Source organism: Rhinatrema bivittatum, chromosome 1 (genome assembly GCF_901001135.1).
Source record: "Rhinatrema bivittatum chromosome 1, aRhiBiv1.1, whole genome shotgun sequence".
In the NCBI taxonomy this organism is placed as follows: Eukaryota; Metazoa; Chordata; class Amphibia; order Gymnophiona; family Rhinatrematidae; genus Rhinatrema; species Rhinatrema bivittatum.
The window spans coordinates 351,712,233-351,736,942 of record NC_042615.1 but is presented as its reverse complement, the minus strand read 5'-3'; the positions used below and the strand labels follow the sequence as shown (position 1 = coordinate 351,736,942).

General features: G+C 45.7%; 1 protein-coding gene across 2 annotated transcripts in view; it reads right to left on the bottom strand.

The window, feature by feature from the left end:
* The window catches only part of CCDC158 (coiled-coil domain containing 158), a 1,731,209-nt gene that overhangs the window by 67,183 nt on the left and 1,639,316 nt on the right, over positions 1 to 24,710 (bottom strand). For both annotated transcript variants that reach the window (XM_029599728.1, XM_029599736.1), the window contains one exon: positions 17,308 to 17,460. In XM_029599728.1, coding sequence (XP_029455588.1) covers positions 17,308 to 17,460 — 153 coding nt within the window. The remainder of the gene's footprint in view (positions 1 to 17,307; positions 17,461 to 24,710) is intronic.

The window sequence follows — 24,710 nt, the reverse complement described above, 5'->3', positions numbered from 1 at the left end:
GGTCCGACCAAGGAGCCACTCCTCACTGCCTCAGGACAAGGGTCCTCGTCCAGGTGCAACACTTTATATCTCATACACACACACACACACACACACACATGCACTCAGGCTCTCATTATCACACACTGTCTCTCTCACACATACACATACACACCCACAGGCTCTCACATTCACATGCAATCTCACGCATATGCAGCTGTCACTCTCACATGTTCTCTCTCATATATACATACAATCACACTGCCTCTCTATTACACATGTTGTCTCACTCTCACCCCACACAGGCTCTCTCACTCCCACATGCTGTTTTGCTCAAGTACAGGCTCTCATGTCACATGGGGTCTCTCACACAAACATAGAAGCTCTCACAGGCTGTCTCTCCAAACATTCAGACTATAATTCCCACACACAGTCTCTCAACTCACTCTCACACACAATCTCTCAAATCACTCTCATACACAGACACACACAGATACACACATACACACACACATACACACACACACAATCTCTCAACTCACTCTCATACACACACACATACACTCTACAGGCCCTCAACCTCTCTCTCACCTCTAGGACTCCACTTTGCAGGTCACTGCAAGATGATCTCTGTGGTGGCCCTGCTACTGGGCCTCCTCTTCATGTGCCGCTGCAAGGTGGGATCCACGGCAGCCTTGCTACTGAGCCTACTCCTCTTCTCAGGCCGCCACGATGTAGGATCTGCAGTGGTCCTGCTACTGGGCCTCCTCCTCTTCTCAGGCCCCATGATGTGGGATCTGCGGCAGTCCATAATCATTGCTCTTCTTCTTCTTTATGAGGCTGATGCTCCTCCTTCTTCCTGCCCGCACAGCTCCTGCAATGTTTTCTTCTGGGGCTGTGCAGGAAGGAAGGAGGAGGAGCACCTGCATGTTTGGACATGATCTTTTTCTTTGGGCTGTGGTGAGATGAGCTCCACCACGGCCCCACAGATCTTAATCGGCATGGCACTGGAGGGACAGAAGAAAAGCAGTGCTGCTTGTGTTTCAGAGCACTGAAAGTTGGAAGCTTGCTGACTCATAGAAGAACACAGAATTTTATTTATTTATTTATTTATTTATTTAAAGTTTCTTTTATACCGATGACCGTTTACACATCGCATCGGTTTACAGTTAAAAAGGAACAAATGGGCAGAACCCTTACATATAACATTGAAAAAACAGGTTAACTTTTGGGCAGGGCCCTTACATGTAACTGAGAACAAGGTGGTTAAAAGTGGGATAGGGTATAGAGCTGACTATGACGCGAGCGTCCGTGATATCAATAAATAGATACAGCAAAATCAGCAAAAATCACAACTATTTACAAAAGCTAATTACATAAGTAGCCGAGTCAAAGTACAAAATCGATGGGCATGAGACGTATTCCGAGAAATAGATTCCTAGTCATGTAGCAAATTCTTAGTTACTCAAATTTTTAGTTAAACAGTGGGGGTTTATGTAATGGCAGGTGATGTGTGGTAAGCTTGCTGGAAGATCATGTTTTCAGTTTTTTCTTGAAAGTGGGTGTGTATGTTTCCAGGCGTATATCGGGAGGCAGGGAGTTCCATATGGAGGGGCCAGCGAGAGAGAAAGCTCTGCTTATGGTAGATGATAATTTGAAAGATTTGATGGGTTGGGCACGTAGGGTTCCTTGGAGGGCTGTACGTGTGGGTCTATTTGAGGTACGGGGGAGGAGTGGGGGGTTAATCCAATTGAGGTTAGAGTTCAACAGACTTTTTGTGGATGATGGAAAGGGCTTTATAGAGAATTCGGGAGTGTATAGGGAGCCAATGAAGTTCGATAAGTGTGGGGGTGATGTGATCTCTTTTTTTTGAATTTGATAGTATCCTAGCGGCAGCGTTTTGTAGTAGTTGTAAGGGTTTGGTATAGGTGGCGGGAATGCCTAGAAAGAGTGCATTACAATAGTCTACCTTAGATAAATGATAGACTGGAGTACAGTGCGGAAATCAGAAAAGTGTAGCAGTGGTCTGAGTTTTTTTATGGTTTGGAGCTGTGAAATAGCATTCCTTGATGATAGATTTGATGAAGGGTTTGAAAGTAAGATGGTTATCAATAAGGACACCAAGGTTGCGAACGTGTGATGGGAAAGATGTGGATGAGTATGCAGGTGGGATGTCTGGGAGCGGTGGCCTATTAGATATGATTAAGAGTTCAGTCTTGCTGGGATTTAGAGCTAGTTGCATGTCATTTAGTAATTTGTTGATAGAGGAAAGACAGGCTTCCAGTTAAGCAGAGCAGTATGGGAGAGAGTCAGAGAATGGGAAGATGAGTTGCACATCGTCGGCATAAATGAAATGCTTGATGTGGAGGTTAGTGAGGAGGGTAGTGAGGGGAAGCATGTATATATAATTAGGGTAGAGGAGAGGGAGGAACCTTGGGGAACACCTTGGGGAAGATTGATGGGGTCAGATTCATTGTTATCTACTAATACAGTGAAAAGGCGATCCTGGAGATATGATCGTATCCAGGATAGGGCATTGCCAGTGATCCCGATACTCCTGAGTATGTTGAGGAGGACATCGTGATTGACTGTGTCGAATGCTGCCGAGATGTCAAGCATGGCAATAAGATAAGAGGTACCTGAGTCGGTTCCTTTAATGAGGGTATCGTGTAGGGAGAGCAGCAGGGTTTCAGTACTTAAGTGCTTTCTGAAACCGTGTTGTGTAGATGGGAGAATGTTGTTTTGTTCCAGGTGATCGGAGAGACGGGAGTTGACAACTTTTTCAATAACTTTAGCTAGGAGGGGTAGGTTAGAGACAGGTCTGTAATTGGATAAGGTGTCTGGGTCAAGATTGGGTTTTTTGAGTAGGGGTTTTACTACTGCTTGTTTAAGAACGTTAGGGACTGTGCCATGCTCTAGAGAACAGTTAAGGATATTTGAGAGGGGTTTGGCAATCACCTCGGGGATAGCTAGCAGGAGTTTTGTGGGGATGGTTTCGGAGGGATGAGATGATGGTTTTAATTTTTTAAGGATGTTTTGTACTTCAAGAGAGGATGAAGAGTCAAAAGATGAGAGGGAGACTGGAGAGTTGATGGTGGGAAGACAGATATTGCTGTTATTCTGTGAAAATTGTGCAGTGATGGAGGAGACCTTGTTTTTGAAAAATTGGGCTAATTCATTGCAACGATTTTTAGAGGGATTAGCAGGTAGTTGTTTGAGGGTAGGAGAAGTGAGAAGTGAGGTCCGCAACCATGGTGAATAGGGCCTTAGGGTTATATTGCATACCATGTATTTTTTTAGCATAGTAATTACGTTTAATCTGGAGGATGGAATTTCTATATTCATGCATTTGTTGGTAGTATAATGTTTTAGTTGCGGGGGATTGGTATTTGCGCCATGACCTCTCAGCTGTTCTGAGTTGGGTTTTAAGATTCCTAAGTTCAGGCGTATACCAGGGTTTTCTGTTTCTACGGTTTGGGTTGATAGTTTTTATTGTGAGGGGGCAGTGTTTGTCAGCAATGCTGAGGGTGAGGTTGAGCCAGGTAGAGATGGCATTGTCTGGGGATGAGACGTCAATGTGACTGTCTATGTCAGCGCATGCTTGTGAGATGGTATCTATAGCGCATGGTTTGCGGAAGTTAAATGAAATGGGCTGATGGGGCGTGGTGGGGGAGATTTGCGGGAGTGAGAGTTTAGTCTGAATAAGGTAGTGGTCAGACCAGGGTACTGTAGTGCATGAAGGGGGATTGCTTATGTTGATGGGGGAATTGACAAAGATAAGATCAAGTGTGTGGCCAGCTTTGTGTGTGGGAGAGTTCACTATTTGTTGGAAGCCCATTGCTTCAAGGGAGGAGAGGAATGCTTCACATGCTGGGGATTGCGGGGAGGTATCCACGTGTAAGTTGAAGTCTCCTAGGAGAATTGTGGGTATGTCAGGGGATAGTGAGTTTGCAATAAATTCGATAAGAGGAGATGAATCTTTCTCCAGGAGACCTGGGGGTGTATAAATGAGACACAGTTGGAGTGACTTCGATTTGAAAAAGCCAATTTCGTACTGGTTTGGAATATCACATTTCTGGGATAGTAGTTGAAATTCCTTTTTTACAGCCAAGAGTATGCCGCCACCTCTTTTCTTTTTCCGAGGGATAGAGAAAACATCGTAGATTTCTAAAGGTAGCTGGTTGATGAGGGGAGTGTCATGTTGTTTGAACCATGTTTCTGTGACAGCACATATTTCTGGTTTAGAGTCTGTAAGAATATCGTGTAAGAGATGGGTTTTCTTTTGGAGTGATTGTGCGTTAAATAGGATAATGGAAATGAGTGATAGACTGATGGCTTGAGTGCGTGTGAGGGTGTGTATTGGGATAAGCCTTCTTTTGCTGAGCGTGGTCTTGCGGTGTGTGGCCTGATGAGAGAAAGTAAATGGATAAAATGGGATGTGTTGCAGGTGGCAGGCTAGGGAAAAGTTTCCAATTAAAGGAGGCATTGTTGATCTGTGGTGTAAACAAAAAACAAAAACCTGAAAACTGCCTTTAAAATAGAGAGTGGTCTTTGGGGCCTGGAAGGTAGTCAGGTTTTAGATGATTTTCTTTATAAACTAAAGAGAGAATCTCCGTCTGAAGATAGAACTGTTACACTCAGTAAAGTCAGTTCTGATGAGGCAGGTTTTTTGGGGGTTTTTTTTTTTACTTTTTTTGCCTTTTAAAGAAAAAAAGAGAGAGGAAAAAAAATTTAGTTGTGTACGGTGGCTGATCGCAGGGCTTTGCCCAGACTGAAAGTGAACCTGTTAGCAAGTACAGAAGCCAGAGAGCATAAATGCATGGGCAATACTACCAAAAACCTGGTCTGGATCCAGTGGGTTTACTATAGTGCAGGTAAAAGAAGAAAGAGAAACCAGTGTGCTTAAAAGAAGAGTAGAGAGTATTATTCTCTTTTTCCCAGTTGACTTTCTTTTTAAGTGATAAGGTTGCTGTGGTTTGAAATAAATTAGCATGATTCAACTAATACCTTAATAAGTGAGTATTCCATAAGTAAATATAGTCAGCTTGTAAAACTGCTTATTTTTTGAATAGTTAATGATTATTAATTATTATAATGATTACTAAACTGGATCCTTTACTGTGAACTAAAAAAATGTTTTTTTGAAGTTTATTGTTGATATTCCACTTGTTACTATTCAAGATTGTATTCTTGTAAAAAAATGTATGTTAAAATGATAAAGAATTAAAAAAAAAAAGAAGAGTAGCCATGTACTTCTGTGTAGTAGGAGTTCTTCGTTCTCAAGTCTGGCGGACATGGAGAACCTGAGACTGGACATGTGGCAGTTGGAAAGGCCAGCCAGGCTAGTGGGGCCAAAGAAGCCACTCTCACATGCTGTAGATGCCCTGAGAAAGGAAGTCAAAATTAAATAGCTGCAGCTAATAACTGAAGTGCAGGAGATGGCAGCAGAGATGGAGGCAGAGTTAAGGCAACTCACCAGAGAGAACACTAAAATAGTGAATGAACTGAGAAAAACTGCCAGCCTAACAGAAGTGAAGCCAGGGAAGGCTCTAGGGTTCCTGGAAGCTGAAGAAGCACAGCAGCTGTCTGAGTTGTATGACTGGAGCATGACACTTCAGCGAGACTTGATACCAGAGAGGGCTGAAAGTAGCAATGGGGCTGAAGCCCATATGAGTCATGAGTGGCAAGATTCCATGGAAGGAAATGCAACTAAGCAGGAGAAGAGTCAAAGCAATGGTCCTGCAATGACTATATTACTCGAGAGCTCATGGAGGAGCTTAAAGGACCTGCCTAAAGAGAGAGGGCCCTGCAGGAAGGCCTAAGGTTGGTGCTATAGGTTGCCCAAACACTGAAAAGAGCCCTGGAGAGGGCAACACATTTGCCAAGAAGGAGCAGTACCAACTGGCCTGTGAGAGGGAGTATCTAGAAACCTGAGAGAGATGCTGACAAGGGGCCAAGTGAAGAGGCCACAGAGACCATTGAGTCCCTAGCGAGAGGGAATACAGAGAAGCCAGATGGAGGTGCTGCCCTGGAGAGTCCAGAAGGAGGGGCCTAGGACAGGCATGCAAAATGGAACCAGTGAGAAGGGCTGCTGAGGAGCCAATGCATGCCACTGCTTTGGAGTCATCAGAGGGTGCTGGGCATGACAGTGCAGAGGAGGAACAAGTCACCACAAAGATGAATGAAGTGTACTCACCACACGTCCCACAGCCAGTCTCAGGAGTCCCACTAGGGTGGAAGTGGAACCCGGAGCTTCAGATGGACTCAGATAAAGGACTGTGTGTGTATACTTGGCACAGGCTGCAGTGGGTGGTACTAAAATGTTATCTGGGATGACCCTAAGGAATGGGGGTGAGTCTGACCCTAGATTCCCAACCACAAACCTAGCTGGTGGGAGGCCAGATGAAAGAGAGTGAGGTGTGTGGTACTTTCCTGGATGGGATTCAGGGGAAACAGTGGCTATTGGATGGGGTCAGAGCTGAGGGGGGTGTATGTAATGGAGTGATGCCATTGTCCCCCTTGTTGCATGTGCAGGACCAGCTAGATGTCTGGCCCACTTTAAATCCCTCAGAGGGAGAGAGATCTGTGGGTGGGACCTTGCTGGGAAAGGGAGAAGCCTGAGGACAGGACCAGCTGGGGAGCATGAAAGTGTAAATCCAGCTGGATTCAGGAGGCCTCCGCATCTCCAGAAGTGGCAGTTGCTGTAAATCTATGCTGACCAAATCCCAGGGAGTGGGAAGTATACTGCAAAGGTAGGCAGTCATTCTATTGTGTTGAAGTGCTGTAACTTGAATAAAATGTTATCTGCATTAGAAAAGGCTGGAGTCCATGTGGCTTTTTGCTTCCAGCCTGGGAAACTCTACTCAGTTTCCAAAACAAGGATATCATGATAAGAACTTGCAATTCTCAATACTATATTTGGGGTTCACAAACCTTTGCTTAGCACTGTAGCATTGAGAAAGTGTTGTTTTCCAAAGCTGTTCAAGCCTGCCCTTGATTCCAGCCTTATTTCCAGCCCTGCCTATATCCAGCTCATAGCTTGTGCTTTGTTCCAGCTCCCAGCTTGTACCATGGTCCAGCCCCAAGCCCCAACTTCCAGCCTGTGATATCATCCAGCACTAGTTATGCTTCTGGATAAGTCCTACTGACTACCAGAGCTCAAGGGCATGGGGGAAGTGGCTGGTATAGGCAGAAGACCCAGCCCAGCCCTATCTTCAAATCTGGCCCTACTTATGGAAGGGGAAATTCTAGCCCAGTCTACCTGCCCCATGACAGTGTGAGGGGCAGCCTGTGTGTCTGCATGTGTGTTTATATATATAATAATTACCTCTAGGGTAAAACAGTACATATAAATCCTTCATAAAATCAAAACTAAATCTTTTACAAAACAATAACTAAACCTTTATTCAATACTTATACATAAAGTACATAGCTAAAAATACATATAATATCAATATAAAAAATATTAGTTTGTGTATAGTACAAATGTGATTCATACATACAATTAAAAAGCTTTTTGTAAATATTGTACTGAAAATAATTCTGCATATATCACCCACACACCGCACTCATACTGAAATCATATTGAAACTACACTCAAATAACGTTACAGATAATATATATACTTTTTTTTATCAGACTAACAAATACAAAATATTATATGAGGTTAGCAAGCACAATCAAAAAATATCACATGATTTGCATGAGCCAATGTTGAAATTCAGCTTTGAAGAACCCCGACAAGGATCCTCATTTCACCTGTTGGCTTCTTCAGGGGGAATTTGAACATGGAAAAACATCAACTAAATCTGATTAGAATGGGAACAAAATACTGTCTATCTTAAAAAGGCTATATTGGTACAAGGCCAACAAAAAACTGTATAACAGCCTTATTTATTTATTTTATTTATTTACTGGTTTTATATACTGTCATTCGGTGTAGCCATCATAACGGTTTACAACAGTAAAAAATACATCAAGATAAATACAATAAATCCAAAATACATAAAATTACATTGGTGTAGAAACATCACAATAAAATAAAATTTAGAAAGTCAAAAAGTGTGTGTTAACCTTCAGAAATGGAGAAATTACTTACCTGATAATTTTGTATTCCTTAGTTAGACAGATGGACTCAGGCCAGTGGGTTATGTGCTCTTCTGCCAGCAGATGGGAGATGGAGTCAGATTGCAAAGCTGACGTCACCTTATATATGCCCCTGCAGTGAGCTCAGCTCTTCAGAATTCTCTTCGAAAAGCCATTGTGGATATATATATTTGCTTAATTAACTTCATTAAAACTGATTAAACTTGATTGAACTGATTCACCTGATTTCAAGAACTGGAGACCGCCAGTGCACTCAACCAATTAACGCCGACACCAGACAAACTGCGGGTGTCTTGAACTAGGGGTAGGCAACCACTTACCCGTATTTGCTTAGTCTCGGGGTTCACTTTCCGGGGTCCTCCTTCTCTGGGGCACCCGTGGGCGGGATGCTGAGTCCATCTGTCTACACTAAGGAAAATGAAATTATCAGGTAAGTAATTTCTTCATTTCCTAGCGTGTAGCCAGATGGACTCAGGACCAGTGGGATGTACAAAAGCTACTCCCAGATAGGGCAGGAAGCTGCCTGGAGCCCACTTAGTACTGTCCTTGCGAAGGCTGTGTCTTCTCGGGCCTGAACATCCAGGCGGTAGAACCTGGAGAAGGTGGGTAAGAAGGACCACGTCGCCGCCCGACAGATCTCGGCGGGCGACAGCAGCTTGGTTTCTGCCCAAGATACTGCCTGGGCCCTAGTATGTCACCTACTTTCAAACCTCAACATCACATATATATATGCAGACAACATCCAACTACTCATCCCCGTATCAAACACCATAGAAAATGCTCTCAAACTAGACACCAACCACCTCAACATAATAAAAAATACTCTAAACCACATGAATCTATTCCTTAACATGGAAAAGACCGAATGTATACTGCTTAAAAGAAAATGCCATCTTACACAACCCACAAATGCAATACAAATTGACAAAACCTTAATCAAACTAAATGATAATGTAAAAGACCTGGGGATTTGGCTCGACACTGAACTGTACTTAAAAAAAACATATAACCATGAAAACCAAAGAAGGATTCTACAAGCTCTCAATACTGAAGAAACTAAAACCGCTCCTAAACCAACCATAATTCAGAACTATTCTTCAATCCCTTATATTCACAACCTTCGACTACTGCAGCTCACTACTAATAGGCCTTCCCAAATCTGGCACTCGCCCCCTTCAGCTACTACAGAATGCCACAGTTACACACATTACCCCAGTACTAAAGGAACTACACTAGCTGCCCATATCAAAACGAGCAGAATACAAATTACTAACCATAATACACAAAAACATAAACAATGAAAAAGAATGCTTAAATTCTATATTCTAGAAGCATTTACCACAGCGCAACACCAGATCTACCAATAAAGACCTGCTTGCCATACCATCAGTAACAATGGCTAACCTTACAACAACTAGAGATAGAGTGGCCTCTATAGCTGGACCTCACCTTTGGAACTCTCTACCCGAAAAACTCAGGCTATAAAATGATTCGAAACTATTCAAGAAACAACTAAAAACATTCCTATTTAAACAAACTTACAAAGATGGCATCGGTTAACACCACCACCAACCAATATTAACACCATGTCAAGAAACCATTGCAATGTAATTACCCAGATGAATAAATTTGACCCTTGCTCTTCAGTAGCATTCAATTACCTAATCTGCCAGTTAAACTTTCAACAACAATCTGAAAGTTAAACTTTTAACAATTTACCCCAACTGCTAACAAATTTAAATATATCCAATTTTCCCTTGCAAATTGATATATCCCTATGTTAATTATAATAAATTTAAATTCTTAACTAGTGGACCTGTTTAACTGTTAAGTAAAGGACCTACTATAACAGTTATGATATACATTGTATAAAGTTGCTTTATTTATCTATTTATTTTTGTTGCTGTATTTAGTTGCTGTATTCATTCCCGATGATGTATTTGTTATGAAAACCATTATATCTAACTTCTCTTTCATTGTAACAAGTTGTTATGAAAATCATCGCTATAACATTGTTATATTTAACTTGACTTTCTTTGTAATGAGTTGTTATATCTGTAAACTGGAGTGAAGGCATGCACCAAACTTCGGTATATAAAAACACACAAATAAACAAATAAATAGTAGAATGAACCTTAACCTGTAGTGGTAAGGGCTTTCCTGCCTCTATGTAGACTGCCTTGATTACTTCCTTGATCCAGCGAGCTATGGTCGCCCGCGAGGCCGCTTCTCCTTGATTCTTCCCGCTGTGGAGAATGAACAAGCGATCTGTTTTGTGATCCGTTTTGCGCACCGGTTCCAATCTTTCCAGGTATCACAACAGGAGCCTGCCAATATTTAGATGGCAAAGAAGGCATGAGTTTTCCGAGTCCCTATGTTCGTCCAGAGATGGTAGGGGGATGGCTTGGTTCAAATGAAACTCAGAAACCACTTTCTGTAGGAAGGAGGGGACAGTGCGCAGCTGTATGCTTCCAGGAGTGAACCTAAGGATACTGCCTGTAGTTCAGAGATGCGACAAGCTGAACATATTACTACCAGAAATACTGTCTTCAATGTTAAGAGGCGCAGTGACAGACTGCGCGTTCGTCTGAAGGAAGCCCCCACTAGGAAGTCTAATACCAGATTGAGGTTCCATGGGGCACTGGCCACTTTAGGGGTGGCCAAAGTTGCTTAACCCCTTTTAGGAAGCGGGTCTAATCTGGATGAGCTGATAGACAGATTCCGTTCACTTCGGCTCTGAAGCAGGATAGGGCTGCCACTTGGACCTTGAGGGAGTTGAATGGCAACCCCTTCTTCATACCGTCCTGTAGGAACTCCAGAATCATGGGGATCTTGGCCATCTGTGGGAGTATCCTGCGGTTCTCGCACCAGGCTTCAAATATTCTCCAGATCCGTATGCATGCCAGAGATGTTGAGAACTTGCGTGCACAGAGCAGGGTGTCAATCACAGCCTTCAAGTAACCGCGCTTCTTCAGGCAAGTACTCTCAAGGGCCAGAACGTAAGTGAGAATCAAGATGGATCTTCATGAAGAATCGGGCCCTGCTGGAGAAGTCCCTGTGTGGAGGAAGGCACGGAGGGCTCCCCGCAAGGAGTCTTTGCATGTCTGCATACCAATGGTGTCTTGGCCAATCCGGGGCCATTAGTAGAACTAGTCCCCTATGCTGTTCTATCTTGCGGATGACCTTGCCCAGTAGTGGCCATGGGGGAAGGCGTACAGTAAGTCTTCCTTTGGCCAGGTCTGGATGAGAGCGTCGATCCCTTGGGAGTATGGCTCTCGTCTGCGGCTGAAGAACCTGGGGACTTGGGTGCTGAGAGAAGTGGCCAGTAGGTCCGTGGCTGGGAGTCCCCAGCAATTTAAATCATTTGGAAGGAGTGGTCGACAGCGTCCATTCCCCCGGTTCCAGGCTCTCTCTGCTGAGGAAGTCTGCTGAGACGTTGTCTTTTCCTGCGATATGGGAGGCCAAGATCCCTTGTAGGTTTATCTCCACCCATGCCATGACAGGGTTTATCTCCAGAATCACCTGCTGGCTCCTGGTTCCTCCCTGGCAGTTGATGTAGGCAACCGTTGTAGCGTTGTCCAACATTACTTGAACCCTTTGCCTTGGAGTCTGGGGCTGAACCGCAGGCACACTAGTCTGACTGCTCAAGCTTCCAGGCAGTTAATGTTCCATCCCGCCTCTTCCTTGCTCCATTGTCCCTGGGTCATCAGTTCCCGACAGTAGGCTCCCCACCCTCATAGATTCACATTTGTGGTGAGCACGATCCAGTTCGGTGGGGATAGGCTTACTCCTCTGCTTAGGTGGTCTTCCTGTAGTCACCACTGAACGTACCTCTGCTGGTAGTTGGAGGTGAATTGAGTAGTCCTGGGACAGTGGGTTCCAGCGTGACAGTAAGGAGCACTGGAGTGGTCACATATAAGCTCTTGCCCATGGAACAACCTCCAGGATTGATGCCATGAGTCTGAGGACTTCACGAAAGTCCTATACTTTGGGACGTGCATTGGTCATCAATCGTCGTAATTGTTCCATCAGCTTCCTTCTCCTCGGGGCAGGAGGAAGACTTTGTTCTGTTTGATGTTGAAAAGGCCCCCAGGTACTCTAGAGACTGAGAGGACTGCAGACTGCTCTTGACCGTGTTCACGACCCAACCAAGATCCTGCAGTAGGTTCTTGACTCTGCTGGTCATCTGCCGGCTCTCTTCTGAAGACTTTGCCCTGATCAGCTAGTCTTCAAAGTAAGGCTGTACCAAGATCCCATCCTTCCTCAGTGTTGCCACCACAACCACCATAATTTTGGAGAATGTTCTGGAGCATTTGCTAGGCCGAAGGGTAGTGCTCTGAACTGGTAATGGTGACCCAGTATTGCAAAGCGTAGAAAACACTGGTGATCTTGGTGTGGGAGTGGCAGGGTGACATCATAAATTTGTCCCGAGGGATGCTGCGGAACTCCAGAGAGTAACCTTCTCGAATGATGTTTAGTACCCATTTGTCCAACGTGATCTTGACCCATTGTTGATAGAAGAGGGAAAGTCGACCCCCTATTTCCTCTTCCTGTGGATGGGTCATCCCATTCTCATTGGGGAGTACTGCCGGAGCCTGCCTCTGGGCCTGTTCCTCTCTTGGTTTGTCGGTTCCTGAGGGACAAGATGCCTAGAACTGCAAGTTCCTGTAGGGGCGAAACCGTTGAGAACCTCTGTCCCTAGTTCTTCTGGGGGAGGGGTGTTGGGATCTTTTACCCCTGTCCTCTGGTAGCAGCGGCACTGGAAATTCACCCCACTTGCTAGCTAACTTCTCCAGTTCGCTTCCGAATAAGAGAGATCCTTTAAAGGGCATCCCTGTGAGATTCGCTTTAGAGGTCGCGTCAGCAGACCAATTCCGTAGCCATAACTGCCTTCTGGCCGCCACTACTGAGGCTACTCCTCTGGCTGAGGTACGCACCAGATCTGAACTTACGTCCATCAGGAAGGCTGCTGCAGGTTCAATTGTTTCACTGGTATATGTTCCTCCGTTGTTTGCCTTTCTCAAGAGAGGAGCAAACAGGAACGTGCCACCAGTGCGCAGCAGGAAGCAATCTGCGGTGTCTTTGCTGTTGCGTCGAAGGCCTACTTAAGGATGGATTCTAATCATCTATCCTGAGTATCCTTCATTGCAGCCCCTCCCTCAATGGGAATGGTTGTTCTCTTTGAGATGGCACAGACCACTTTCGGAAAACGCAGGCGTTCCTTCTTTGCTGGTTCCAGAGGGTATAAGGCTTTCAAGGCCCAACCTCCTTTAAAGCTGGCCTCCGGGGCATCCCACTCCAGGTCAATCAGTTCCTGGATGGCTTCCATCATTGGGAAGTAGCATGAGGCTTTACAAAGGGACACCAAGATGGGGTTCTTCTTTGGTTCCACCAAAGGGTCCGTGCCTGGGATCCCCAGAGTCTTCAGAGTCTGGGAAACAAGGACTGGTAATTCATCCCTGTGGAAGAAGCGAAGCATGGTTCAGTATGGTTTCAGGCCTGGAGGGGTTTCTCCTTCTTCTAGAGAGCCGCCATCATCATCCGAGGTATCCGGGTACCCGTCCGGGAAATTCTTCTTTAGGCGAAGCATGTCTCGAGGCATCCTAATAGGGCTGGGAGGATCCTGTGCTTCTGGCAGGGGTTGAACCCGAGTCGCAGCTGGGGATGATTGTGCCTGAATGAAGGCTTGCAGCCCCTGGAAAAATTCTAGCCAGGAGAAGGTCTCTGGGACCATGTTAACCCCAGGGGGAGTCAGAGTAGGGGCCTCTGAGGTGCCCTCTTGTGGAGATGCCATTTCAGTGTTGATAGATCCGGGGTGCTATCGTATGTAGTAGCTCCGGACCCATCCTCCGACAGTGAGGGACCAGGCTTTAGTCCCCCCTAGGCTTCTTCGCAATGAAGACACAGACAGGACTACAGTTCAGACTGTGCAGCTCTAATGTGGCAGGCTGTGCAAAAAGAGTGCCTTCTGGGCTTCTTGGATGCCAGTGCCATTGCCTCTATGTCTAGGCACACAGGTAATGTGCTTCAATGTGTGCATAGTTATGCGTTTGAGCACAATGTGCGCGTGTAGCTGTAAGCGCGGCTGTATGTGTAGTTATGCGCGCGGTGTGTGCTCTGTTGTGTGCACAGTTATGCTCGCATCTGTGCGCGTGTCTATATTGGATGCACACAAGTTGGGCACATCGACCGTCCGGCCTGCCACGCATGTACCACCAGTCGAGAAAGGAATTGGGCGCCGACGCCCCCGCGCGTAAGATGGCGCCCCTGAGGGTCTCCACGTATCTGGACTCCTGCACCGGATCAAGGCCTAGCCCACCCAAGGCTGCTCAACCCAATCGGTACTCCCTTTTTACCTCGCCAGAAGAAGAAACTGAATCTGTATGGCAATCTGAGCCCCAGAGACCGGAGAGCTGAATTTAAAGGTTTCTGTTTACCTGGTCTCGGCGCTTACCGATCGCGTGCCAGGACGGTCTCCAGCTGCAGGGGGAGAGGGCTTTACTTTCACCGCCATGCTCGGTTGTGCACCCACTGCCTTTCAGCCACTCTGGGGGCTACGTCCACGCCGGGAACCGGATACCGGACCAAGGCACACCTCTAATGGATATTGAAAATCACCTCAGTTGTTTTCAACTGGGGGAGGGACCCTTAGGTATCACTGCAGGAGAGCAGGGCTCGAACTTCTTTAAAGTAAAAAAAATTTTCTTCTTTGCTGTAATTCTTAACACTATTCTAGTATGTGGGATAGTGTCCGCATCTGCTAGGAGATGGAGAGATACTGAAGAGCTGAGCTCACTGCAGGGATACATTAAGGTGACATCAGCTTTGAAATATGACTCCGTCTCCCATTTGCTGGCAGAAGAGCACATAACCCACTGGTCCTGAGTCCATCTGGCTACACGCTAGGAAAGATCCTCTTTATTAAAGACTCCTTCTCATGTATGATTTGAAAAGCAACCACTGAATACCATGCACAAATGTGCACTAGTAAACTCATTGTAGCAATACTGCTGCCATTTCTTCTCTTTATTACTGCCGGACAATCCGCCATGCAAAGAGGACAATTGAAACTTTCTTTCCTCCCTGCCATCACCAAACTGTCAGCTAGTTTCCAGTTCCTGCGAAATGAGGCCAATCTAGTCAGATTTAGTTGATGTGTGTGAGCTTGTGTTTGTGTATGTGTGAGAGAGCCTGTGTGTGTGTATATGTGTGTAGGGGAGCCTGCACATCTGTATGTTTGTGTGTGTGTGTGTGTATATATGTGTATGCATCTGTGTGTACATGTGTATGTATATGTGTGTATGGGAGTGCTGTGTGTGTGTGTGTGTGTTGGGGGGATCCTCTGTGTTTGTATGAATGTGTGCATGTATGCGAGGGAGCTTGAATATATTTGTGTGTGTACGCCTTCTAGTACCTGTGCCTGCCTGTCCCTGTGTTTAGGGCAGTGGTTCTGAACATGTTTTCTATTGGGACACACCTGACAGATAATGCTTACAGGCATGACACACTGGACACTTGACCATCATGGGGCTAAATGTAAACATATATTCTGCATCCACAGGAACCCGCACCCCCCTCCCCCCCCCCCCTCCCGCCTGGTCCCCAAGCAATGGATGCAGAGTGGAACTAGGATATTTTAAATATAACATGCTATATAAAAAAAGATATTCTGATTCTGGTGCTATCTCAGTAGCAGAAACAGAAACTCCCTTACTACCAGGCGCATTGTAAAATACTAAACCTGAAAAAAAGAAAATCACTCAGCACACATGTAGCAAACCTTCCATACCTTTGCAACACTAATTCCAAGAACACAAACAGCAATTTCCCTTCCTATGAAAAGGCAGCAGTGCAGCACCAATGTATGTCCTATTGAGAATAAGAAAATGCAACAAAGAAGATTGTTACAAATCCCTACCTACTAGTAAAATACCTCACCTTAGTCACACATACAGATCCAACCTTCACCATATACAGAATACGAGACCACAAATTACAAATATGGAGTCAAAAACTGGAATGGAAACCTCAAAAAGGCAATCTGCATGCAGTGCAAAACTGGAGAGCTAGAAACAGAAATACATTTCCTTCTAGACTAAGCAAAGTACAAAGTTACAAGAAATTCACATTCCCTAAACTGACATATTATGGCTCTTGCACCCTTGTCATTCCCCTTCCATGCTTCCATCATCCTTCACTTTTCCCAATTACTCCCTTTCAATCATCTCCTCATACTCACATTCTTGCAAAGCATTCCTGGACCCCCCCCCCCCCCCACACACACACACACATCCTCTTCCTTGGCTCCCTCTCTTCCCTGCTTAACTCTTCCCACCCCTTCCTGCACAGCAGCCCCCACACTCCCTCTCCCTTCCACCGTTATCTTCCCATAAGCCCCAACTTCCTTTCCCTCACCCTCCACAGGGTGAAGAGATCATCATCAGCATCACTCCCAGACTCAGCAGGGGAAGATAGTTTGCATCCCATCAGGCCCAGAACAGCGGGAGCTAGCAATGTGTCACGTTGATCTGGGAGAAGGAGGAAACAGCCTCCCAATGGGCCAGAAAGAAAAAAAAGGAAGTGAGAGTAGCCTCCCATCAGGCCCAACATAAGGGAAATCAACCAACTCCCACCTGGGCTGATAAGAAGGCAGCCATCTGCTGGCCCTGCGACAGACCTCCCAGAGCCTCGTCCTGACACACCTGTTGAAAACCTTTGGCATAGGACATGAGAGACAGGCCTTTGCAGACAAGGGTTTTGCATACATTTGGTATATTCACAGTGCACCGTCTACTGGTCCAGGCCACAGATAAGCACAACAGTGTGACTGATTGACCAACCAACACAAGCTCTTTACATGTATATAGATGCTATTGCTATTGTCTTTTTGCAGGTGATGGGTATCTCCCCACATTGTGAACAACCCAGATAGGTTAGAATACAGAAGTTTATTCAGCAGCTGTGAATTATTGCAGAAAAGTATAGTCATGCATTTGGGGCACAGACACTCAAGATAGCAGTACAGGCTCCCAGTGGAAATGGAAGACAGCAAAAAAGTAACAGAACTCAAACCAGCCTGACATAAACAGAGAGGGTTTGAAAGTTAATCCTGTGATCACATATGCTCACTTTTGCAACAGGAAAGAAAAAAAAGCAGACTAGATGGGCATTGTAGCCTTTATCTGCCATCATACTGTATGTTAATAAATATGTATGTCATACCTTTTTCTTCAATATTATCACAAGACTTTAATGCTTCTTTGGTTTGTTCCAATTCAGCAGAGGTCGAGTCTAGTTTGAGTTTTTGTTTGGATATTATATGTTCCATTTCTTCATTTTTATTTTGATAGTTACTCTTCAAATTGTCATGTTCCTCTGAACAAAATGCAGGAGACAATTATATCATCAAACAGTCACCATTCATTGTTAAACTCATTAAAAATTGAGTAGTATTTAGATAATTTAAATGCATATTATCTATCCCTCAAAAATTAATATATAATGGCTGCCCTTAGACAGAGTAATTTTCAAAGGGACTTCTGCATATAATGTAATGCTTTACTCACAGAAATTGCCTTTTAGAAAATTGTGCAACAGATATGTCACAAAATTATGTGCAAACCCATTATAAATGTGCATTTTTATATTTATGGGGACAGGGTTCCAGTGGATGGAGTATGGGAAGGATTGGGATTTATGCGCATACGTTCCAATTTTAAAAAGCATTCATATAAACTCTCTTAGCAAAACTATTGCACCAAATAGCAGTTTTAATTGCAACCCTCAAGACTACACTTATAATTTATCTGGGCATCCACTATATCTTGAAGGTAGTTGTCAATGCTATTAACCTGGGTTAATTAGTCTGCCTGAAATTTGTTCTCCTCTATTTGAGTAAAAGTATGTATGGAATTCCACAGCATGCAAACTTTTAGCCACATTAAAAAGAGGTGTTCTTGAGGGAGTGTTTGGGTTGGAGGATTAAAACAGTGCAGAAACATGGGATTTTCAAAATTGTATGTGCTATTTTACCCTCATCCCCCCTCAGCTGTCTCTACAAATAGGAGGTGCAAAGTACACACCCCTTTGTATGCTCTTAAATTAAGCTAGCTAATTTTCAAAGAAAAACTATCCAGGTAGTTTCCCTTTGACCATTAGGAACCAAGCATGCAACTGGAGAAAGCAATTTTCAGAAGCTATTTATGCAGATAAATATCTCTTTACCCAGGTTAATTGGCTGTTTAAAAATTGACCAACTCTTACCCAGGTAAAAGTACCATGGGGACTAACATCATGGGCACTTTTAGTCAGATATAAATTAAGCATTCCTGGGGAATGTACTTAGATTGGGGGGAAAATAGCACAGATAAATTGCATTTTCAAGTCATGCATAGGCTTCCGACGCGCGCAAATCCCCGGGGCGCACGTAAGTCCCGGGGCTTTCCTGTGGGGTGCGTGTCACAACTGGCGCGTCATCGGGGGGGGGGGGGGGGGGGGCGTGTCAGGGGCGTGAAGCGGCCGGCTCGTCATCTGGGGCAGGGCCGCAGGTGTAGTTCCGGCCCAGGGGCATTCTGGGGGAGTGGCCGCGGCTTCTGGACCAGCCCCCAGACCAGAACATGGCGCGCCAGCAGCCGGCCCGGCGCGCGCAAGTTACGTCTGCCTCGAGCAGGCATAACTTTCGCGACAAAGGTAGGGCAGGGTGTAGATAGGGCCGGGGGGGTTAGGTAGGGGAAGGGAGGAGAAGGCACCTCAGAGGCCCCTACTCTGACTCCCCCTGGGGTTAACATGGTCCCAGAGACCTTCTCCTGGCTAGAATTTTTCCAGGGGCTGCAAGCCTTCATTCAGGCACAATCATCCCCAGCTGCGACTCGGGTTCAACCCCTGCCAGAAGCACAGGATCCTCCCAGCCCTGTTAGGGTTCCGGACCCCCGCTGAACGACCTCCTGCAGTCGATCTCCTGCCGGCGCCATTTTCCGTACGGAAAACGATTCGCGGCAGGAGATCGCTCCCGGACCCCCGCTGGACCCCCAGGAACTTTTGGCCAGCTTGGGGGGGCCTCCTGACCCCCACAAGACTTGCCAAAAGTCCAGCGGGGGTCCAGAACGTCCTCCTGCGTCGAATCGTGTTGGTCCATGGCCGCCGCCATTTTGCGGCAGCCATTTTGCAAAATGGCGCCGGCTGAAGACTACACGATTTAGTGTGCCGGTTTTCCTGCTCTCCCCCTTCCCCCGATTTAGCTACGGACCCCCAGGTAATTTAAGGCTACGGAGGTAATTTAAGGCTACGGAGGTAATTTAAGCTACGGACCGCCGCTACGGACCCCCAGGTAATTTAAGGCATTTGGGGGAGGTTCTGGAGGGTGGGGGATTTAATTTAAAGGGTCAGGGTGGGTTTCAGGGGGTTTTAGTGTGCCGGGGGTGGGTTTTAGGGTGTTTTAGTGTGCCGCTGGACCCCCAGGTAATTTAAGGCATTTGGGGGGGGGGTTCGGGAGGGTGGGGGATTTAATTTAAAGGGTCGGGGGTGGGTTTTAGAGGGTTTTAGTGTGCCGGTTCACGATTTTAACGATTTTAACGATACTCTAAACACCCAAACGGCGACGATACGATTCCCTCCCCCTCCCAGCTGAAATCGATCGTTAAGACGATCGAGGACACGATTCACATCTCTACTTGATAGATAGGGTCCTCATCTGATTAAACTTCAGGAGGTAGAGGCGGAGTAGCATGGAACAAAGAGGAAATCAACGGTTTCAGCAATGAAACATGGTAGGAAGCCATAAGCGGTAGGTTACCGGTCCCAGGCGTTTACTAATGAAAAAGGGTCCAATATACCTGGGAGCGAGTCTCATGGACGGGACCCTGAGGTGTATATGACGCGTACTGAGCCAAACTCGGTCTCCCATGTAGAACAGTGGAGATGGTCGACGATGCTTGTCTGCCATCCGTTTGGTAGATTCAGCAGCACGTAGTAGTTTGGCATTAGTAACCTCTCATAACTCATGCAGCTGTTGGACTGAAAGCTGGGCCGCCGGGGAGGCTACGGAAAGCGGTAAAGGAAGTGGGGGCCGCAGTTGCTTGCCGTAGACAACCTGGAAAGGGGAATTCCCAGTAGCCAAATGAGTGTGGGAATTATGCGAAAATTTGGCCCAAAGTAAGAGCGTGGACCAATCATCTTGGCGGAATTCCACCGCGAAATCGGCCAATGTGCGTGTGCCCTGGCATAGAATGAGGAGCTCCGAGGAAGCTGTAGACTGACAACCAGGTTCATCAAATATTTGGCGGAAGGTCTGGACAAACCGGGGCAAGTCACCCAAAATGGAGTCTCCGCGTTCCCAGAGTGGGGATGCCCAGGCCAGGGCTTTTCAATCTAATAGCGAAATGATGAAAGAAGTCTTCATATGGTCCGTTGGGAACTGTTGTTCCTACAAGGAGAATCTAATGAAACAGTGGTTCAAGAACCCTCGGCACTGTTTGGCTTCTCCTCGAAATCGGGATGGAGCAGGCATATGAGTCACTGAAGTAGGAGTAGCTGGAACCATTGGCAGAGAGGTGGCCGCCTCTGTTCCATGAATAGAATCTAGGCGGTTTGCCAGGCATTCAACGGTGGCGGTTAAAGTCTCTAGACACTGCTGCTGCTGCTGCTGTCGTTGCTGCATAAGTTGTTGAGCCAGGCCCGGAATAGCCTGAAGCCCATTAAATCCACCGGATCCATGGCCTTGCAATCTGTAACGGTTGTGGACCCTTAGTCCAGAGCGAAGGATGATAAACCACCAAGGATCAGCCCCGGTGAACTCGTCTCTGGAAGGTGGTATTGACAACAGCCCCACTGGATATAAGGTTCCGCAAGCCAGGTAGCCCTCTGAGGAGCGGATAGCCTAAGAGTGTCGGAGAGCCCCCGAGGAGCGGGTACTCCAGACGTTCCAACTGTAGTGGATATCAAGAAGAACAGTCTGGTCCGAGGGTCTGGGATAGTTGGCGAGGAGCAGAGATGGGTTCCAGATGGAAGATCTGGGGCAGGCAGCAAGGTGCAGAGCAGAGGTCCAGGCAGAAGATCCGGGGCTGGCAGCAAGGAGCGGAGTCAATGAAACAAACCAAGGTCAGGGCAGGCAGCAGACAGACGAAATCGAGAACACAATCCGAGGTCAACCAGGAGACGAGGAATGCAGGAAGAGACAAGGACAGCCAAACACCACAGGATCCTAATTGCAAGGCGATTTCCTGTTCCCAGGGAGAGGTTTAAATCTCCCTGGCTGATGATGTCATCTTCCAGGGCCGGCCTGGTTTTCGCACCGTGGCCCCTTTAAAGGGCGGAGCTTGCCATGCTTTACCTGATGCTGTCTGCAGAGCCACCGGGGAAGTCGCGCCACGGACCGTGCGTGGCCCCCCGCATCAGAGGAGCCCTTGTGCTGGTGGATTCACAGAGGTAGGGGGGCCTGTCCGAGGATTACCGCGGCCAGGTGCCACAACATAAGGCTCCAAGGTAGACATAGGAGAGGCGAGCGTATCCAGGCACGGGATGGGCTTGGAACTTGGAACATAGCTTGGAAATTGGAACATCGCTCTCAGACCTCCATTGATCCTGCACACACAGAGTGAGACCAAATAACACAACGCTGGTCTTTAGGGTAGCCCTCAGGCCACTCAATAGCACTTTTAGACTTGCTGCTTGGGAACAAGGAGAGGGTCAGGACAGGCAAAGGCTTAGGATAGGACATAGCATGATGAGGAACTTTGACAAAAACACTGAAGACTTGGGACTTGAACAAAGACTTGGAATTGGGACGAAGACTAGAATCTGAGGAACTGGAGATGAGGAACATGGATGAAGGCTCTGGAGACGAGGAACATTGTGAAGGCTCAGGTTCAGGAAGGAGTTCAGCTTCCCAGGGCACTGCACCTCAGCTCGCCCTACACAGCCCCCCGTGGGCTGGTCACAGACCACGCTGTCCTGCTTCGTGCCCTACACAACCTGCACAGGTTGGTTGCGGACCATGCAGGGAGTGGGACAGGCTCAGGACTGAGACTCAGATGAGATCAGGAGCCAGGATATTCCTTGGAATGAGGATCATGGCTTGGAACAAGGAAATGCGCTGGCTGGACAAGCTCCACAAGCCCTGGAACTAGGAACATAACTAGGAACTCGAGACTTGACATGAAACATGACTTGGAACTTGGAACACTAAGAACACAGATGAACTCTGAGGACTTGATCCAGCGAAGACGGACTTGGAAACAGGCCCTGTGCTAGGACGCGCCCTACACAGTCCCCCCCTGGATTGCTCACGGACCACAATGTTGACACACCTGGAGGGAGAATCCAGAAGGTTGACCTTGAAACGAAGACTGGGACATTAGGAATTTGACTGAAGATTCAGATGAGGCAAAGATTCAGAAGACCTGGACGAGGAACTGACAAGAGACCAGGAACACAGAACAGGCAACATGAAGGAGCTCCGACGAGGAAAATGGAACAGGAACAGGAACAAAAAAGTCAAGAACATTCAATGAAGAACATGAAGAGGTTGTTGGGGAGATACCCGTACCAGTAAACCTTGAAGATGTAGTAGGCATGATTGAAAAACTGAAGAGCAGAAAATCACCTGAACCGGATGGTATACACCCCAGGGTTTTGAAGGAATTCAAAAATGAAATTTCAGACCTATTAGTAAATATTTGTAACCTATCATTAAAAACATCCAATGTGCCTGAAGAATGGAGGGTGGCTAATGTAACCCCAATATTTAAAAAGGGCTCCAGGGGTGATCCAGGAAACTACAGACCAGTTAGCCTGACTTCAGTGCCAGGAAAAATAGTGGAAAGTGTTCTAAATATAAAAATCACAGAACATATAGAAAGACATGGTTTAATGGAACAAAGTCAGCATGGCTTTACCCAAGGCACGTCTTGCTCACAAATCTGCTTCACTTTTTTGAAGGAGTTAATAAACATGTAGATAAAGGTGAACCTGTAGATGTAGTGTATTTGGATTTTCAGAAGGTGTTTGACAAAGTTCCTCATGAGAGGCTTCAAGGAAAAGTAAAAAGTCATGGGATAGGTGGTGATGTCCTTTTGTGGATTATAAACTGGCTAAAAGACAGGAAACAGAAAGTAGGATTAAATGGACAATTTTCTCAGTGGAAGGGAGTGGGCAGTGGAGTGACTCAGGGATCTGTATTGGGACCCGTACTTTTCAATATATATATATTTCTAAATGATCTGGAAAAAAATACGACCAGTGAGGTAATCAAATTTGCAGATGATGCATAATTATTCAGAGTAGTTAAATCACAAGCAGATTGTGATAAATTGCAGGAAGACCTTGTGAGACTGGAAAATTGGCAGATGAAATTTAAAGTGGAAAAGTGCAAGGTGATGCATATAGGGAAAAATAAACCATGATATAGTTACACAATGTTAGGTTTCATATTAGGAGCTACCACCCAAGAAAGAGATCTAGGCATCATAGTGGATAACACATTGAAATCTTCATTTCAGTGTGCTGCAGCATTCAAAAAAGGAAACAGAATATTGGGAATTATTAGAAAGGGAATGGTGAATAAAACGGAAAATATCATAATGCCTCTATATCGCTCCATGGTGAGACCGCACCTTGAATACTGTGTACAATTCCCCTATGAAGAAAGACTAAAGAGGTTAGGGTTGTTCAGCTTAGAGAAGAGATGGCTGAGGGGGGATATAATAGAGGTGTTTAAAATCATGAGGTGTTTAGAACGGGTAAATGTGAATCGGTCATTTACTCTTCCGGATAATAGAAGGACTAGGGGCATGCCATGAAGTTAGCATGTAGCACATTTAAAACTAATCGGAGAAAATTCTATTTTACTCAATGCACAATTAAACTCTGGAATTTGTTGCCAGGGGATGTGGTTAGTGCAGTTAATGTAGCTGGGTTTAAAAAAGGTTTGCATAAGTTCTTGGAGGAGAAGTCCATTACCTGCTATTAATTAAGTTGACTTAGAAAATAGCTACTCTATTACTAGCATAAGTAGCATGGGGTATACATAGTTTTTGGGTACTTGCCAGGTACTTGTAGCCTGGATTGGCCACTTTTGTTAACAAGATGCTGGGCTTGATGGACCCTTGGTCTGACCCAGTATGGCAATTTCTTATATGATGAAATTTGAATTAATGACTGGAAAGGGGACAGTATGTAAATCTACGGCTCTAGTGCTAAACTTTCAAAAGTGAAACATTGATAAAATGAGAAAAATAGAAAAAACTGAAAGGTGCTGCAAGAAAGGTGGAAAGTGTGCAACAGGCATGGACATTGTTAAAAAATACTATCTCTGGCCAAGTTTTAATTTGTGCTGTTTGGTTCTCTTCTTTCTCTAGATCCCTCTTAGTGCGTCTAATGCCTTCTTTCTAGAACAATCGTAGTATAATCTTTCTAATGTCATGGTTAATTCAGCCCTACTTGTTGACAGAGAATCATATTTCTTCTGTAACTTGCGATAACAATGCATTTTTTAAGAGATCAATGGCAACAATTAACATCAGTAGCAAAACACAAATACAGTACCTGCTTAATATAATGTTATTTTCAATAGCAAAATCAAATACAAAACATAAAAATTTTTCTGCAGTTTGAACATAAACATTCTGAAG